The 15,638-nt window shown below is 38.4% G+C and overlaps 3 protein-coding genes across 4 annotated transcripts; 1 reads left to right on the forward strand and 2 right to left on the reverse strand.

Annotated features, from left to right (window-relative positions):
• Positions 1–470: 470 nt before the first annotated feature.
• LOC116203018 lies at positions 471–2,350 on the forward strand. Its single transcript, XM_031534668.1, has 2 exons — positions 471–1,319; positions 1,590–2,350. The coding sequence occupies exons 1-2, from the start codon at positions 605–607 to the stop codon at positions 2,237–2,239; spliced, it is 1,365 nt and encodes a 454-aa protein (XP_031390528.1). The 5' UTR covers positions 471–604; the 3' UTR covers positions 2,240–2,350.
• A 1,848-nt stretch (positions 2,351–4,198) lies between these two features.
• On the reverse strand, positions 4,199–6,707 carry LOC116203013 (pentatricopeptide repeat-containing protein At4g08210). Of its 2 annotated transcripts, XM_031534662.1 has the most exons (2): positions 5,595–6,707; positions 4,199–5,528 (listed from the first exon to the last, which is right to left on the reverse strand). In XM_031534662.1, the coding sequence occupies exons 1-2, from the start codon at positions 6,475–6,477 to the stop codon at positions 4,408–4,410; spliced, it is 2,004 nt and encodes a 667-aa protein (XP_031390522.1). In that variant the 5' UTR covers positions 6,478–6,707; the 3' UTR covers positions 4,199–4,407. The 2 variants fall into 2 exon arrangements, with proteins under 2 accessions (XP_031390522.1, XP_031390521.1); XM_031534661.1 differs by having other exon boundaries at positions 4,199–6,707.
• A 1,777-nt stretch (positions 6,708–8,484) lies between these two features.
• On the reverse strand, positions 8,485–13,831 carry LOC116203014 (O-fucosyltransferase 10-like). Its single transcript, XM_031534663.1, has 10 exons — positions 13,301–13,831; positions 12,052–12,142; positions 11,840–11,907; positions 11,484–11,572; positions 10,918–11,115; positions 10,515–10,719; positions 10,259–10,426; positions 9,492–9,659; positions 9,203–9,393; positions 8,485–9,058 (listed from the first exon to the last, which is right to left on the reverse strand). Exons 1-10 carry the CDS (start codon positions 13,814–13,816, stop codon positions 8,842–8,844), a joined length of 1,911 nt encoding a protein of 636 aa, XP_031390523.1. The 5' UTR covers positions 13,817–13,831; the 3' UTR covers positions 8,485–8,841.
• Positions 13,832–15,638: the final 1,807 nt, after the last annotated feature.

The following is a 15,638-nucleotide window of genomic DNA, read 5'->3' on the forward strand; positions in this document are numbered from 1 at the left end:
TAAACCCAAAAAAATTTTAAAAATTTAAAAATTGTACCACATAGGGATAAAACAAAAACCTATGAAAATAAAATAAAGATGTCCTGTCTGGTCCCCGACAGCTTTTCATTCTAATTGATAGAAGCAAACACACAACGACATGTTTGTTTTACTAGCACGATTGCATTATTTCCTCCCATAAATTTTTAACCTCATTTTATAAAGACGAGCAATGTCTCAAACTCAAAGTTACTTTTCTTTTACATAAACATTTGAGATTCACAGAATTCTATCATATCAACATAAGTATTCGAATAAGTCGCATATTGCAGTAATTATACAAATACCGATAATAACATTATTATTGCAGTGAGTTTCACAATACAAAAATATAATAACTCTCTCATCTTTCTTATAATCTATTGAAATGTTCTTTATATTTCGAACTTTGATTGATTCCGATCATCATGTTTCAACCTCGTAGTATTTTTTTGTACAGTTTCAAGTCCACCGTTCCTCATATAATGGGGGCGCAAAGGCGAGCTCCATCTTATTCTATGTACAAAAGAGACTTAAGAGGGAGCTTGTCTACAACTCCCAAAGATTCCAACTCTGCTTCACTTCCATGACCATTTTGTTCTTGTCTCCCAACTCTTCTTCTCCTCTTTTTGTCACTTCTTTTCCTAAAATATCCCAAACTTTATTGGTTTTTGTGAAAACAAACACTCATACCTACTTGAGCCCGAGCTTGCAGCAATTATTCCATCCCCATATTCCTTTTTTCCTCCCTCCAATGGCCAAGGAGAGGAGCTCAAGGAAACCCAAACAAGCTCCAGAGAAAGAAAACAAAGATCATCATCAGCAACAGCAGCAGCTGCTTCACAACAAGCAACAGAAATGGACCCTTGTCAGGACCCTGTTGGGATGCAACCACCAACCCATTGAAGAAGCCACTGGCAAGTGCAAGAAGATGAAGCCCACAGCAACTCCTGAAGTCCACAGGAGGAGGCCTTCCTCAAGTTCACTGTCTTCCTCAAGCAGATCCCTCAGGGCTCCACATCCTCTGAATGAGCCTAACTCACTGTCTTCTTCTAACTCATTCTCTGCATACTCTTCCAGGAGCTCTTCCTCCATCAACGGTGGGTCTGGGTCCTCTAGAGGGATGACAGGGCTGAGGAGGCTCTCTGGGTGTTATGAGTGCAGAATGGTTGTTGACCCCATTCCGATTGGGGTCTCGAGAGAGCCTTCCCCGACGTCCACCATCTGTGCTTGTCCCGAGTGCGGTGAAATCTTCACGAAGCCTGAGACGATGGAACTTCATCTTTCTGTGACACATGCAGGTAACTAAAATCATCAGACTATTTTTCCTTAATCCTGGCTTTTTGCTGCTTTTCTAATGCATCAACGTTTCCATAAGGAAACCTGGGAACTTCATTTCAAAAGAAGATGATCTTTTTATCAGCTTAAACTTTACCGAAGGCATTCTGCGAGCTTCGTCCTCTTTAGTTCGAAAAAATTCGGAAAAGCGAGTGGTTTACAAAGCACTCATACCGTGCACGACCGAAAGATCGAACTAAAGACCAGTCTAACACAAAGTTTGCTTGCGACAGTATCAGAGCTGGGGCCCGAGGACACAAGCAAGAACATAGTGGAGATCATATTCCAGTCGAGCTGGCTCAAGAAGCAGGGCCCTGCCCCGATCATCGACCGGGTCCTCAAGGTCCACAACACCCCCAAGACCATATCCAAGTTTGAGGACTACAGAGATTCGATCAAGTCCAAGTCCACCAAGAAGAACCCGAGATGCTCTGCGGATGGGAACGAGCTCCTCCGCTTCCACTCTACTATGCTTTCGTGCTCCCTCGGACTCAACGGCTCCACAAGCCTCTGCAACTCGAGCCCTCTGTGCACTGTTTGCGAGATTATCAGGAACGGGTTCAAGCTTCAAAACAGGGAATGTGGGAGCAAGAATGGGATCTTGACGACTGCAACGAGCGGGAGAGCCCACGATAGGGCTGAAGAAACGTTAAACACCGAAGGGAAGAAGAAGCTGAGAGCAATGATGGTGTGTAGAGTCATTGCAGGGAGGGTGAAGAGGAATAACAACGTTATTGAAGGACAAGAGATTGAAGATCAGTATGATTCTGTTGGGGGAGGATCTGATAATACTGTTGGGCTGTTCTCCAGTTTGGATGAGTTGTTTGTATTCAATCCAAGGGCAATTCTGCCCTGCTTTGTTGTAATCTATCATAGTTTATAGCTTCTTTTTTTGTTTTTTTGTTTTTGTTTTTGGTGAATATTGTTATTAGTTACTGTTGGGTTTGAGGTTTTTCCTTTAAATGGAAGAGTATATTGCTTGTGAAGATTTTTAGAGGCTTGATCATATTATTTTGTTTCTTTTTTTAGGAAATATCGGGATTCAATTGTTAGGGTGTTGGCAAAACGATTTGATAGTACACACATTCTTTCAACCATAAGTTACTAAATCAACCAAATGATTGAAGTTGGACTAGCTATGGTACTAAAGATGATGACCTTTCGAACAGATAACCATACTGTGCTCCGAGCAATCCAAAGAAGAGCCTCGACCCCATGGATTTTCCAAGGAGATGTACAACGCGTTTGGCTTGACAGTAGTATTTTAAAATGAGACTTTAATTTTGAAAAGGACAAAATGGAGTGATGGTGTTGTGAATTTATTATAATGGATTTGTATTATAATGGAGTGGTATAAATGTTTATGTATGAGGCTCACCTGTATGACTTTTAATGAGTTATTTTATTTGATTGTGAATAAAATTAAATTAAGTTATGATTTTAAAATTACACTTACAAATCGATTTTCACCTTCAATCTACTTATCATTAGCCAATAACACATACTTATGCCAGGGTTTGGCGCCAATATTGATGGGACATGAAATATAAAAGGAAAGCCCTCCGGGACTTTTGAGGCAATTTATTTATTTATTTATTTAATGGCCATTGGAAACAGTAAAAAGGAGAAGACATGGCCTGAGAAAGAGTGGGAGTGAAACGAAAGAAATGATTGAACGTGAAGAAAGAAAGCAACATAGCACTAGAAAAGAGACAAACTGACCCACGGGCATGATTGAGGACTTTCAGAGCCAAGAGGGATCGGCCTCTTCTTTCTGGCAGTCAATAGCGGGAGGCAATGGTTGAGAATCTTGAGATGGGGCTCACTCAATTCCACCTTGTTCGATGCAATCGGCTCGGACCTACAACAATCTATGACATCGCATATAGGATTAAGTCGGGTTTCCAAGGCAGAAACTATGCCCTGTGGGATTTGAGCCCGGTTTAAGCTATCTCAGCTGAATGTATAATGATAGGTATAATAAACTCTTTCCGTCACAAACATTCTATTCCAATCTCAGAATTCTGCGTCTATGTTTCCATAAATGCATCGGATCGGATTCAAGTTGGGTTCACGCGTTTATCAGAACTAATCGGGTTAGAGTTCAGAACTTAACTGACTTGTTGCCATCGGTACTGGAACTTGCCCGGGCCCACCCATGTCCTTGCATGTGATCATCTAGTAGAATTTTGGATGAGGAGAAAGTGAGCTGGATTTTGCAGCGAATGAGGAATTCCGATCAGAAAAGAAAGAAGAGCAGATACTGAAGTTGACTATGTATCCTGTTTGTCACTATATGTTGAGGAAATGAGAGTTTGGTTCAGTGGCTCAAACTCTTATGCCCATTTTATCAATAGGATGTTGTCATTCTTTTTTTCAATGAACAATTAACATGTCAGCTAATATTAAATACCAGATGACCAGTTTCAAGAATCAGGAGTCAATATCCATAGCATTGCTATGGAGGAAACTGATTGAGATTGAGGATCCAGAGCTTATCTGGTCTGGAAGGAGCGCAACATGAGGCTATATCAGAAGAAGAAATCATCAGTGGCAAGTCTGATTCAGCAAATTCTGCTTATAGTTAAGTTGAAGATCAGTTCACAGAATAACTTCGAGGCAAGGAAGTACCAGTCCTTTGCTGCGAAGGCTTTAGGTCTATAAGTTTCGTGTTGGTTTTACGGTCATCTGTAATTATGCTAGTTCTCGGATATGTGGTGAACTTTGTTAATGCTTTTTGATGAATGAAATATCGCCGTTTAACATAACATGTATGATCTCTCTTAACTGCAGATGTTGCCGCAGGAAATTTCCAACTGTAGTGGCACAGATAACATGAGCATGTTCAGATCTGGGATTAGATAGGCAGTTTCAGCCTGTACAATCGTCGGTCCGACAATTTACGTAGTTTGATGCATCCTGAAACTATCTGCACCTTCAGAATTTCATCCATCTGCTAATAAACTAGGATTCGAAATCCAAAGCTTGACATCAAATTTTAGGCAACATGCATGCAGATCTCATGACACCATATTAAATCAAGATTGCCTACTATGCCATCTCGACCCAGCTCTTTCCAGCTTCCTTTGCCCCAGCTTTCTTTGCGTGCTCCCTTACTTTGCTCAAACTATCCCACATTTCTAAAGTTGCATAGACATTCGAAATCATGACATATACCGAAGGATCCTTGGGGAGCAGTACAAGAAGGCGCTGACCTACTCTATTGACTAATTCTGCGTTCTTGTGATTTCCAGCAGCTGCAAGCAATGAGCCCCATATGGTTTTATCAGGCTTCATTGGCATAGCAAAAATCAACTCCTCTGCCTCATTCAAATGCCCAGCTTGACCGAGAAGTTCAACCATACAGTAATAATGCTCAAACTGAGGTTTTACTCCATATTCTCTCTCCATGGAATTGAATACAGTCCTTGCCTGCTCAACCAGACCAGAATGTCTGCAGGCAGCTAAAACACCCAAGAAGGTGACTTCATTCGGCTCCAGTCCAGTTCCCATCATTTCATGGAATAACCTCAGAGCTTCGTGGGCTTTTCCATTTTGCCCACAACCAACAATAATCCCAGTCCAGCACACAGTGTCCCTCACTAGCAAGCTGTTAAATAATCCTAAGCCATCATCGATTTCGCCACATTTCGTATACATATCAATGAGAGATGTGACCACAACACCATCCGATAGATACCCACTCTTAGCACAAAAAGCATGAACCTGTTTGCCGCTTCTAATTGATGCCAAACTAGAACAAACTTTCAGAATACTTGAAATGATGAACTCATCCACATATTCACCTAAACTAATCATATCTTTAAACAGTGAAAAGGATAATGAATACAAACCCATTTTGGCACAACCCATAATTAAACCTGACCAGGCAACAATATCCTTTCTTGGAAGACAGTAAAATAGTCCTAATGCATCTTCAAGATTTCCGTGCTTTGCATAAAGATCGATAAGAATGCTACCAATTACGTAATCTAACTCATAGCCGCTAGTGGTTACTAAACCATGCACTTGAAGCCCGAGTTTCAAGTTCATTAAGTTGATGCTAGCCTTCAGACCACTGCTGAAGGTGTACGAATCCATGTGGACTCCTGAAGTATGAATTTCTGAAAGCATTTTCAGAGCAGCTTCATCTCTTCCACCAGAAACGTATCCTGAAAGTATGGAATTATAAAGCACCAAGCTTTCATGAATAGAAACTCCATGACTTAGGAACTCACCAAAGACTTTAATCGCATCATCCAATTTAGCACAATCTGAATACATATCCACCAGGGCTGATGCGGAGAAACAGCTAGAACTGAAACCTGACTTAGCCACGTAGCCATGAACTTGCCTTCCTAAAGCAATAAAGCCAAGAGAACCACAGGTCTTGAGAGCACAGGGAAACGTGAATCCATCCAGCTTATAACCTTGTCGATGCATCAAGCTAACGCATTCCAATGCACGTGGGCTGCCCTTATCTGCAAAACCAGCAATTATGCTGTTCCAAGAGATAACATTTCGCTTGGGCATCTGATGGAATAAACTCAACGCCTGCTCCATCAGACCTTCTTTGCAGTACCCAGAAATGATCGTATTCCACGAGACCGATGTCTTCTCCTTAATGTCATCAAAAACTCTTCGAGCGTCACACATGCTCCCACATTTGGCATACATGTCCAAAAGGGTATTCATTAAGACTGTGTCCGATCCCAATTCATCCCCCCGAATACTCTTATGTATAGACTTGCCTAACTCCATATCCCCTGCGAGACCGCATGCTTTCAGAACCGCTGAGTACACGAAACCATTGGGCACCTCAGCTTCTGAATCCAACATCTGGTTATACATCTTGATGGCAATGACAGGTTCCCTGGCACTAGTGCATGCGGAAATCATGGTACTCCAAGTAACGATATTTCTAAAAGACATTTCATCAAACAGGCGACATGCGTCTCCCAATGAATTGGACTCCACGTACATGGATATCACATTATTGGCGTAAAACACGTCAGTCGACAACCCCAGTTTGGTGAAGTGACAGTGGAATGATTTTCCGTGCCTGAGACATTGAATGCGCCCGCAGTGCCGCAGAGCCCCAACTAGACTGTTCAATTCCATCAAGTAATCTTTTTTGAAGCATCAGATGAATGCCCAGAACTTCATAACATCAGAAGAGCTTCTCGGAGGAGTCCCGACGCTCATGTCGTTGAGCTCGCTGCCTTTTTCCGACAAGAGAAGTTGTCGGGAAGGCGGGAAGGAAGAGGGTGCTTTCCGTATCATTATTATTTGGGTAAATTACACTCCTCTCGAGGATACTGTCGAATGACGCTCCAAACCATTCTTGAAAGAAAATGACATTTCACCAAATTAATAATAAAGAAATTGATACTCCACTTCATTGACCAAATTGATCTAATGAAAAATATTTTTTTGTCCTCAATCTTTAATTGCTTTATCAGTTTCATCCTAATTCATTTGTATGTTTAATATTGTCCTCAAGGTATCATGGTTGGTCTACTTTAATCTTTCTATTTGAAGTTCCATCAAAATTATTGACATGTAAATTTTTTCGAATAAAAATATTATTTTATAAATTAAATTAAAGAAAGTTAAAACAAAAAGAACGCTCGTACGTCTTCTTGTTGAAATTGTCGACAACTATTAAGTCCATTTATCTTTTTGGTGGGGGAAGGGGAGGGGAAGGGGGGTTGTTGATTTATTCGTGAACACCATGGCTCCACCTTTAGCATTGATATCTCAAATTAGAACCTTTAAAACAATATTATTTAAAAAAAATTTAGAAAAACTTCCGATTAAACTTTTTCTCAAAAAATTATTAATACATTTATTTTTGGGTAAATTACAAAAAAAACTCAAATTTTGTAAAATGTCTCAGTTTTGTCCTAAATTTTGTTTTGTAACAGAAAAAACCATAAGTTTTCTAAAATATCTCAAAAATGATCTCCATTATAACTTCCGTCAATTTTTGCCTACGTGTGACCTACGTGGACTGTTAAAGGGACCCACCATCAGCAGCAAAAATTGACGGAAATTATAACGGAGGTCATTTTTTATATATTTTAGAAAACTTATGGTTTTTTTTGTTACAAAACAAAATTTAAGACAAAACTGAGACTTTTTACAAAACTTAGGTTTTTTTTTTTGTAATTTTCCCTTTATTTTTTGATGGAAAAATGATAACTTTTATTTTCTAAGTTTTTTGATATAATTCCTTAGGAAATCCATTAAAATTTTTTATAAGTATTAGCAAACATTATGAACAAAAAACCTTTAAAATTAACTAATTATAAAAAGGAACGACAATAAAGAGTAGAAAAGGGACTCTACGGACACCTTGTTGGCAATGTTACAGAGACCACTGGTTGGTAGTGATCTACGAGGGTTACTAGTGCAAAGTGGTCGAGACAAAGGGCAGCCCCACACTATGATCACCATCCTAAATCACTAAAGGCTTTAGAGAATATTATAGTCATTTATTTTGGACATGCTCCTTACAATTCTTATCTTTTCTTTTAATTTTATTTCAAAAAAAATATTTACAAAAATATTGTATGGTAGTAAGCTTACTAGTTTGGGATATCGATTTTGAGAAGTGAAATTTCATCAATGACCGTCATCAACTCTCTGGACTGTTGAAAGCCTTATTTATTGTTGATACGTTCGTATTTTTAAAATTTTTAGAAATCTTTTATTTTTAAAAATATTGTACATTAATAGGTCTATCGAAATTTCAACTAGCGAGAGCACACGAGACAAAACTGTGTAATATTGATGATAAGAATAACCAAAAAATAATAGGGTGAAAGCAAAAAGCGATTAAAAGTGCGATCAAAAGAGATTTTTTTATATTAAGTCAACATGACCGGGTGAAGTATCATTTTGTATTAAGAATGGAATCGCAAGCAAGAGAAGTTTATTTTACCCTCATTATTTTTTCCCTTATTATTTATAGATATCTCATTGGTCTTAGTTCAACTCGCCCCCTGAAGTTTACTTGTAGTCTCAATTAGCAAGTTCGGAATATAATAACGATAATATGTTAGTGCACCGTAATATTATCGAGTAAAAAATATGAAATTTCTCGACAATGGAACAGTCAGTCACTGTGTTCGAGGCAATTTATATTACAGGAAGACATTATAGTTATCGAATGCTGCTGCATTTTAAAGTGAATTGCAACCAATTACATCATAAACCCCATAAGATAATCCATATCTACACTTTGGTTCATTAGGAAGACAAAAGGAAGAATTTCAAGGATATGGATGGAAATATAAAAGAAGAAAAACTTTATCTGTCTATATGACCAAAACTGGATATCTGCACACATTGAGAAGCCAAGAAAACTTAAGTAATCAAACAATAAACCCGAATAAAGAAAGGCGAAAAACCAAAAGGCGATATCATTGTCCACTTGTAACTGCACAATTGGGAGAAGAATTGTGTGAATAAAGCTTCTTGCTACCTACTGGTCAGGAGATTTGGATAGGGAGCACTGGAAGAACGGGGAACTTCGAGTGCTGTCGAGTTATTCGACTGCTGTAGACACCCGCACTCGGGTAGAGGGAATGTGTAGATGGAAGTTTTGCGGTTAAACTTTTTGACTCGAGGAATTATCATGCCTTTGCGGTTGTTCTCCAGAAGCATTGCCCCCATTTGAAGCTTGAAGTCTCTCCAACTGCATTTATGAAGACAACATCTTAAGAATATATACTATTCCACTGGAATAAACAGCTTCACATCGGCAAAGGCGAAGAAGAACAGGGGAGGAAAATGCCAACAACCGAAGACAAAGGAGCTTTTATGTAACAAGACAGACTACCTGATACCAACATCCTGCAGCAAAAGAACAAGCTTTTGCTTATCAGGTTTTATGGTCTTAGAATGTCCTCCATAGATGAATCTTCTGTGTCCCATCAAGAAGTGTGGGAAGTTCCCGCCTTGGGTCGTCACAAATACCTCGCTGAATAAGCACACTGTATAATCCAAAGCGGCCAATCTCGAAGAGTAGGCCTAGCAATAGGAGATGATCTCTTCTTTTTCAGATCCATAGAGGATTTTAGCACTAAGACTAGATTCAAAAATTTATTAGTTAATAAATGGGAACTCACCATGAAGGGAGCAAGTTCCTCTGGAGTCGCAAGTGACTCCTTGGTGTAGATAAATGGAAACATCTTTTTCAGAGGAGCTAAGTATCTTTCTGCATGGTATAGTTTTCCTGAGGCCAAGTATATCGAAGTATTATTATCAAATCCCATGCCACGCAGCATCATTCCCACCTATGCTGACAGAAAAGAAATCATACAAGAAAGATATCATGTCATTGAAGCCAATATAATTGCAAAGACAGAACAACAATTTTCCTACTAAACTATGGGCCTTCTGAGTGGCACAAATATGAAAGGAAAATCCACTGGACAAAGATATCAAGGAACACACTTATTGAGCGGCTAATCTTTCAAACACTGCTCTACAGGCACAAGCTGGACTCAAGGAGAACTCAAGAAGAACAAGACATGAGAAGATTGAAATAAGTGAACAAAGAGATTAGGGTCGTGCTCAAAATAGAGAGATAGGGGTCAGAAAGATCCGGAACTAGCCCATGTTTCTTCAATGCCATGTTAAGTTGCTAATTGTCCCAAAAGGTTGGATATCCACAAATTCAAACAAGGGGGAAAGATTGACCTTTTCATGACACGTGGCGTTCAATCATACTACCAAAGTAGTAGAAAAATTATAGGGGAAAAAAAATAGAAATTATGTCTGTTCTAGTTGTACAACTGAAATTCTTCTCCACCTTCTTTCTTAATCGGCATTGGGGGAAAGCAACTTTCGAAGTTCAAACAATTTGATAGACTGCAGTAACAAGTAATAGTACCTCCAGAGGTGTCAGAGGGCACTTGCCATCTATTCGATTGAGTCCAGCGTAAATGGGGCGGTCTTTTCTTTTAAACTTCCGTCCCCAACCTTTCTCTCGCATCAAATCCAGTTCAGCTTTTTCTGCCCTTCCACCATCGTATTCGCAGCATGAGAAGGCCACCATGTCCTATAAGTCAAAAAGAGATTATCTCACACTACACTAAAGAAATCGAGAACCATAAGTCATTATTCCCAAGAGTAATGAAAACTAGTACCTCTTCGAATCGAAGGTGTACAGAAACATACTTTCCACCAGTACTTGAGCTCTTCTCAATCATTCGATCAAGTAGCTTGTTGGCAAATGCCGATATTGTGGGCGAAAATGTCAGGGCTTTATAATTTGCAAGGCATCTTAAAAATTGAATACGTGGTGGAACACTCATAGACAATCTATTTGCAAAAGGAGCAATTCGAATTACCCTGCATCCAAAAATTGAGATAACAACACGTTCTGATCTTAGAAGCAGCACACTGTTTAAAGCAAAGAGATGGCTCGAAATGCAAACTTTACTGCAAATTTTAAGGACCAAAAAAAACAAAAAAACAAAAAACAAAAACCTCATCCAGGTGACCACAACAAACGGGAAAGAAGAAACTTTAAAAAAATCCAATAATTACCCTTGCTCCTTTAAGATGGGATAAACTTCTCTCAAATAATAATTTGTTGTAGCCCAAGCTTGGACTCGGAGGTTCGGTATATTAGTGATGCTGAAATTGTATCTCTCCATTAATTCCTCAGGTAGCATGCGCACCACTTTCACATTTGCTTCAAGAGTTGATATGAAGTGATCCTCATCGTATATGTCCCCAAATTCACTGCCCAATAGGAAGTGCATGAACTAAGGTGAATAGACTTGATCTCATTTGAGAATAGAAGGAAAACTTTGGTGGGTACAAGTAGACGGTTCAGATCATGAGAGGGAACAATGGAGCAACGAAAGCATATGGAAATGAAATCTCAAGCAGAGAAAAGAGAAATATGAGAATATGTCCAGATATCCATAGCCAGGGGACTTGCAAGAGAAGGCAGCAGTTGCGAACTAGAACAGTATAGTGTACGAGAGAGGATGAAAATGGAGAGTATATCCATGACAAAGGCAAGTTCTGATTTGACCATAGAATTTCGCAAATTTTATCATGAATTAATGGTACTGCTGTGTCGAAAGACTGCATTAGTTGGTCACCTTGGATCTTTCCAAACACCATTAAATTCAAAGCGTGGGATGACCAACACTGCATTCAAAAGCCCTGCCAGAGCCACTGCATTGCAAATCTGTCAAAGATATGACAAATAGTCAGGAAATGAATATAATATGAAAATGCACAAACCAACCCGTAAATTAATTGGAACAATAATATCAAAATTGTAGGGACACAAAATTTAACTAAGATCTCTCCCACCCCTCAGAACCACAGGCAAGAGTTCCCCCACATACAGCTCAAGTGGCAAAGAGCCAGGGGCCCTTTGCTTCAACGGCAGACATATTGATTTGGAGTCACTACGAAAGGGTAAAACAGAATTTAGAGAACAGTAGCTCACCGCCGAACGCTGTTGGTTAAGACCGCCATTGGCCTCTACGACCAAGTAACCGCTCGGTTCAGTTGCTCCTGCAATATTGAAGTCAATGACCAGTTATCTCCTTCCCAATCATTCACAATAAGTATTGACGGGCTAAGAGCATGCCTCTGGCTGCAGTTCTCCATACCTAAAGTGATTAACTGTTAAACCATCTCATGAGGGCAGTGACTTACCTCCATCAAACAGAAAACGCCGACCACCAGTTGTATTTATACAAGGTTTTTGCTCCTTCAGCCTCCTTTTGTATGTCCATAGAGATTGCAGCTGTAACAAGACGCAGAACACTTAGCATCGCTTATTTGAATTCTAGAAATGAGAGAAAAGAGGACATTATAATGAAGAGGCATTTCCTTGGCAAACAAGAACATCAAAATTTAGAATAAGTATTTTACATTTGGCTCAGCTGTAATATTCTGACTTTGAGGAAATCAATGTAACGCTCACTGGAGCTATCCCATGGTGGAACATTGCCGAAAATGACAGTCACATAATCCATGAATTACACTTCTACTCTAATCCAAAATACACCAAACAAATCCTAATATGAGTCAGCTCCACAGGTAAGGTGGCGTGAAATATATCTTTCTGCTGTGCAGCACAGCTAAGTAACAATTTCCCCCTCCTCTGTTCTTTGAAGCCATAACTACCAACATGTCATGCTAATAAAATAAACTTTATAATGACTACATGGACAGTTCCACCCACATGAACTAGTTAGATAGGTATGGTCATCTAGATTACACATCAGTGAAGCCCAACAAGATCAAGACCATCAAATCGATCGATGATTCCGTGGCACAGATGCAATTTCCAGTGCTAAAAGGTTATCCGGAAATCAGTCCGTGTTCGAGATGGACTCTATGGAATACCCAGAAATCAATTGGAAAGACTCTCCACCACCGGTCAAACCGTGCCCAATACTGGATTTTTTTTTCCTTATATAATTTTGGGTAGTGTCTAACAAAGACAAATAAAAAAGGATAGAGCTTCTCCATACTTTATCCCTGAATAAATATTTTGAGGGAAAAAAAAAAAAGAAGAAAGACATTTTTGTATGTAACTTCAACCCTGATCTTAAACATCGCAGAGAGAAACCAAAGAACCCAAAATTGTCGTCATTTCATCCCATCAGGAGTCCGTTCTGTGACAGTCAAAATGACAGTAACCACACCAACAGAAGAAAAACACAGAGATAATGCCCCAGCATGACATATTTCTCTGCTTGGTTACAGAAAACTTGGATTTTTCCCTTCTCGAAAAAACAGAAAAATAAAGAACTTTTTTTTTCCTTCACCAATAAAAAGAGAGCAATAGATACACTTGAAAATGAAATGAAAATGGCGTCTGTCAAGCAAAAGAAGTTGAAAATGAAGTTAAGGGTGAAGATTTTGACTCCAAAAATGGGGGAAAAAAGAGAAAGACCTGAACTGAGGAAGAGTTATCCGAGACTATATCAGGCCAGAGATTCTCGAAGATCAGATGGCTCCGGTAGACGGAGCCGGGAGGCGTGCTGAAGAGGCCGACGAGCGACGAGAAGGGTCCCACACACATGAGCAGCCCGGAGAAGTAGAGCAGCGGCAGGACCAGGTACCGCACCGGCCTCCGGAGCAAGATCCCGCCAGCTGAGAAGCTCGACCTCTGCCGCAGGAGCCTCCCCCGGCGGCGCGGCGGAGAGAGAGGAGGGCTGGGGGAGGTGGAGCTTCCACCCCGACCGCCGCCGACGCTGCCACTCACGTGGCAGCCAATGCAGCAGTCCTTGTCCTTGGCGGGCTTCATCGGGAGGGCCTTGCCGACGGTGGCTTTACCAATGGCCATGCAATGAGGAATCAACTGTTGCTGCTCAAGCAGAGAGCAGGGAGCTGAGGGAGAGGAGAGAGGGGGAGAGAGCGAGTGAGATTCAGTGTACAGTACTGCTTTTGTTGTTTTATGCTTGACCATCAATGGAGATGGCTGTTCTAAAAAGACGGGTTAAGAATTTTCATTTATTAAATTAATGTTTTTCTTTTTCCCTTTTTTTTTTTGTTGTGACATGAACTGTTTGTTTCTTGTCCTCCTGCGCCCATGGGAGAAGGTCAGAGAGACAGAGAGACAGAGAGAAGAAACCATGGAGATGGTGGGAGAAAGGCAACGCAACGGTGGACGAATGAAGATTCCAAAAGTGTACGAGATGAACCATTTTAGTCGACATTTGATTGGGGAAGAAAAAATTATCTTCGGGTTAATCCATGACACATAATACAAAAATATTCGGAAAACCGAAATCTATCCGAAAAATTTGAGACTTTGTTTGACACACTCTATTCCAATAATAAATAATTATATTTATTTAAAATTATAATGATTATATTGTTAAATTATGAAAGAAAATGTAAAAAAATAATGAATAGTTGAAAAAAAGTAATGATTGTGTTGTTAAATTGTGAAAAAAGTAATGATCAGTTTAGATAATTTAGTATTAAAAATTTTAAAAAGTAATAATTATGTTATTGAACTAAAGATAAATAGAGTTAAGTGAAATAGAGTTTTAAAAAATTATAAATCAAACATGCCCTAAATATCCATAAAATATGATTTTTACTAGGGTTTCGTGCCTATACGAGTCAAATTTATTTAGACACGATAAATAAACATGTTTAAATTGTTTCAACTTTTATAACCCACTTAGACGCGTTAGATCAGTTTATATTATATGTTTATCGTATTAATAAATTTGTTTTACATATTATATCAATTTATAGAAAAAAAAAGTACACTAAAATCATTTAAATTTGTTTATATAAATTACCCGTTTATAGTGCTTTTATCATGTCAATTGTGTAGCAATATGTAATCAAAGTTAATATTGTCATATTATGTAAGTATAATATGTACCTAAAAGTAACAGTGTCACATCGTGTAAATAAGTATACATACACATACATGTTTAGTTAAACGAGTTAGAAGTGTCGTATCCGTGTCAATAATTCAACGTGTCGTATTGAAAATCTTGACATGTAACGTGTCGTGTTTGGGTTTAAAACTTTTTTTCACAAACCCGTTTAGACACAACATGTTTAAACGCAACATGACACATATTGTCACCCCTGATTTTTATGATTTTTTTTTTGTGGATATGATTTGATTTTTGGTTCTTAAAGCTAAAAACTGAAAAAAAAAAAATCAAACCGAACCATATTTATATAAATTATATTTTTCTTCCCGGGGGCCTCACAACCCCTATCTTGAAATAATTTGAGGCTTTGTTTGACACATTTTATTTCAATAAATAAATAATTATATTTATTTAAAATTGTAATGATTATGTTGTTAAATTATGAAAGAAAATGTAAAAAAAATAATGAATAGTTGAGATAAAGTAATGATTGTGTTGTTAAATTTGTGAAAAATATAATGAATAGTTGAAATAATTTAGTATTAAAAATTAAATCGAATGGTAAAAAAATTGAAGAAAAATAAAAAAGTAATAATTATATTATTGAATGGAAGATTAATGGAGATAAGTGGAGTAAAGTTTAAAAAACTATAAAATCAAACATGCCCTGAATATCCATAAAATATTATTTTTACTAGGGTTTCGTGTCTATACGGGTCAAATCTATTTAGACACGATAAATAAACGTGTTTAAATGGTTTCAACTTTTATAACCCACTTAGACATGTTAGATCAGTTTATATTATATGTTTATCGTGTTAATAAATTTGTTTTACATATTGTATCAATTTATAGAAAAAAAAAGTACACTAAAATCATATAAATTTA

The sequence above is a fragment of the Punica granatum genome, chromosome 4, assembly GCF_007655135.1.
Source record: "Punica granatum isolate Tunisia-2019 chromosome 4, ASM765513v2, whole genome shotgun sequence".
NCBI classification, from domain to species: Eukaryota; Viridiplantae; Streptophyta; class Magnoliopsida; order Myrtales; family Lythraceae; genus Punica; species Punica granatum.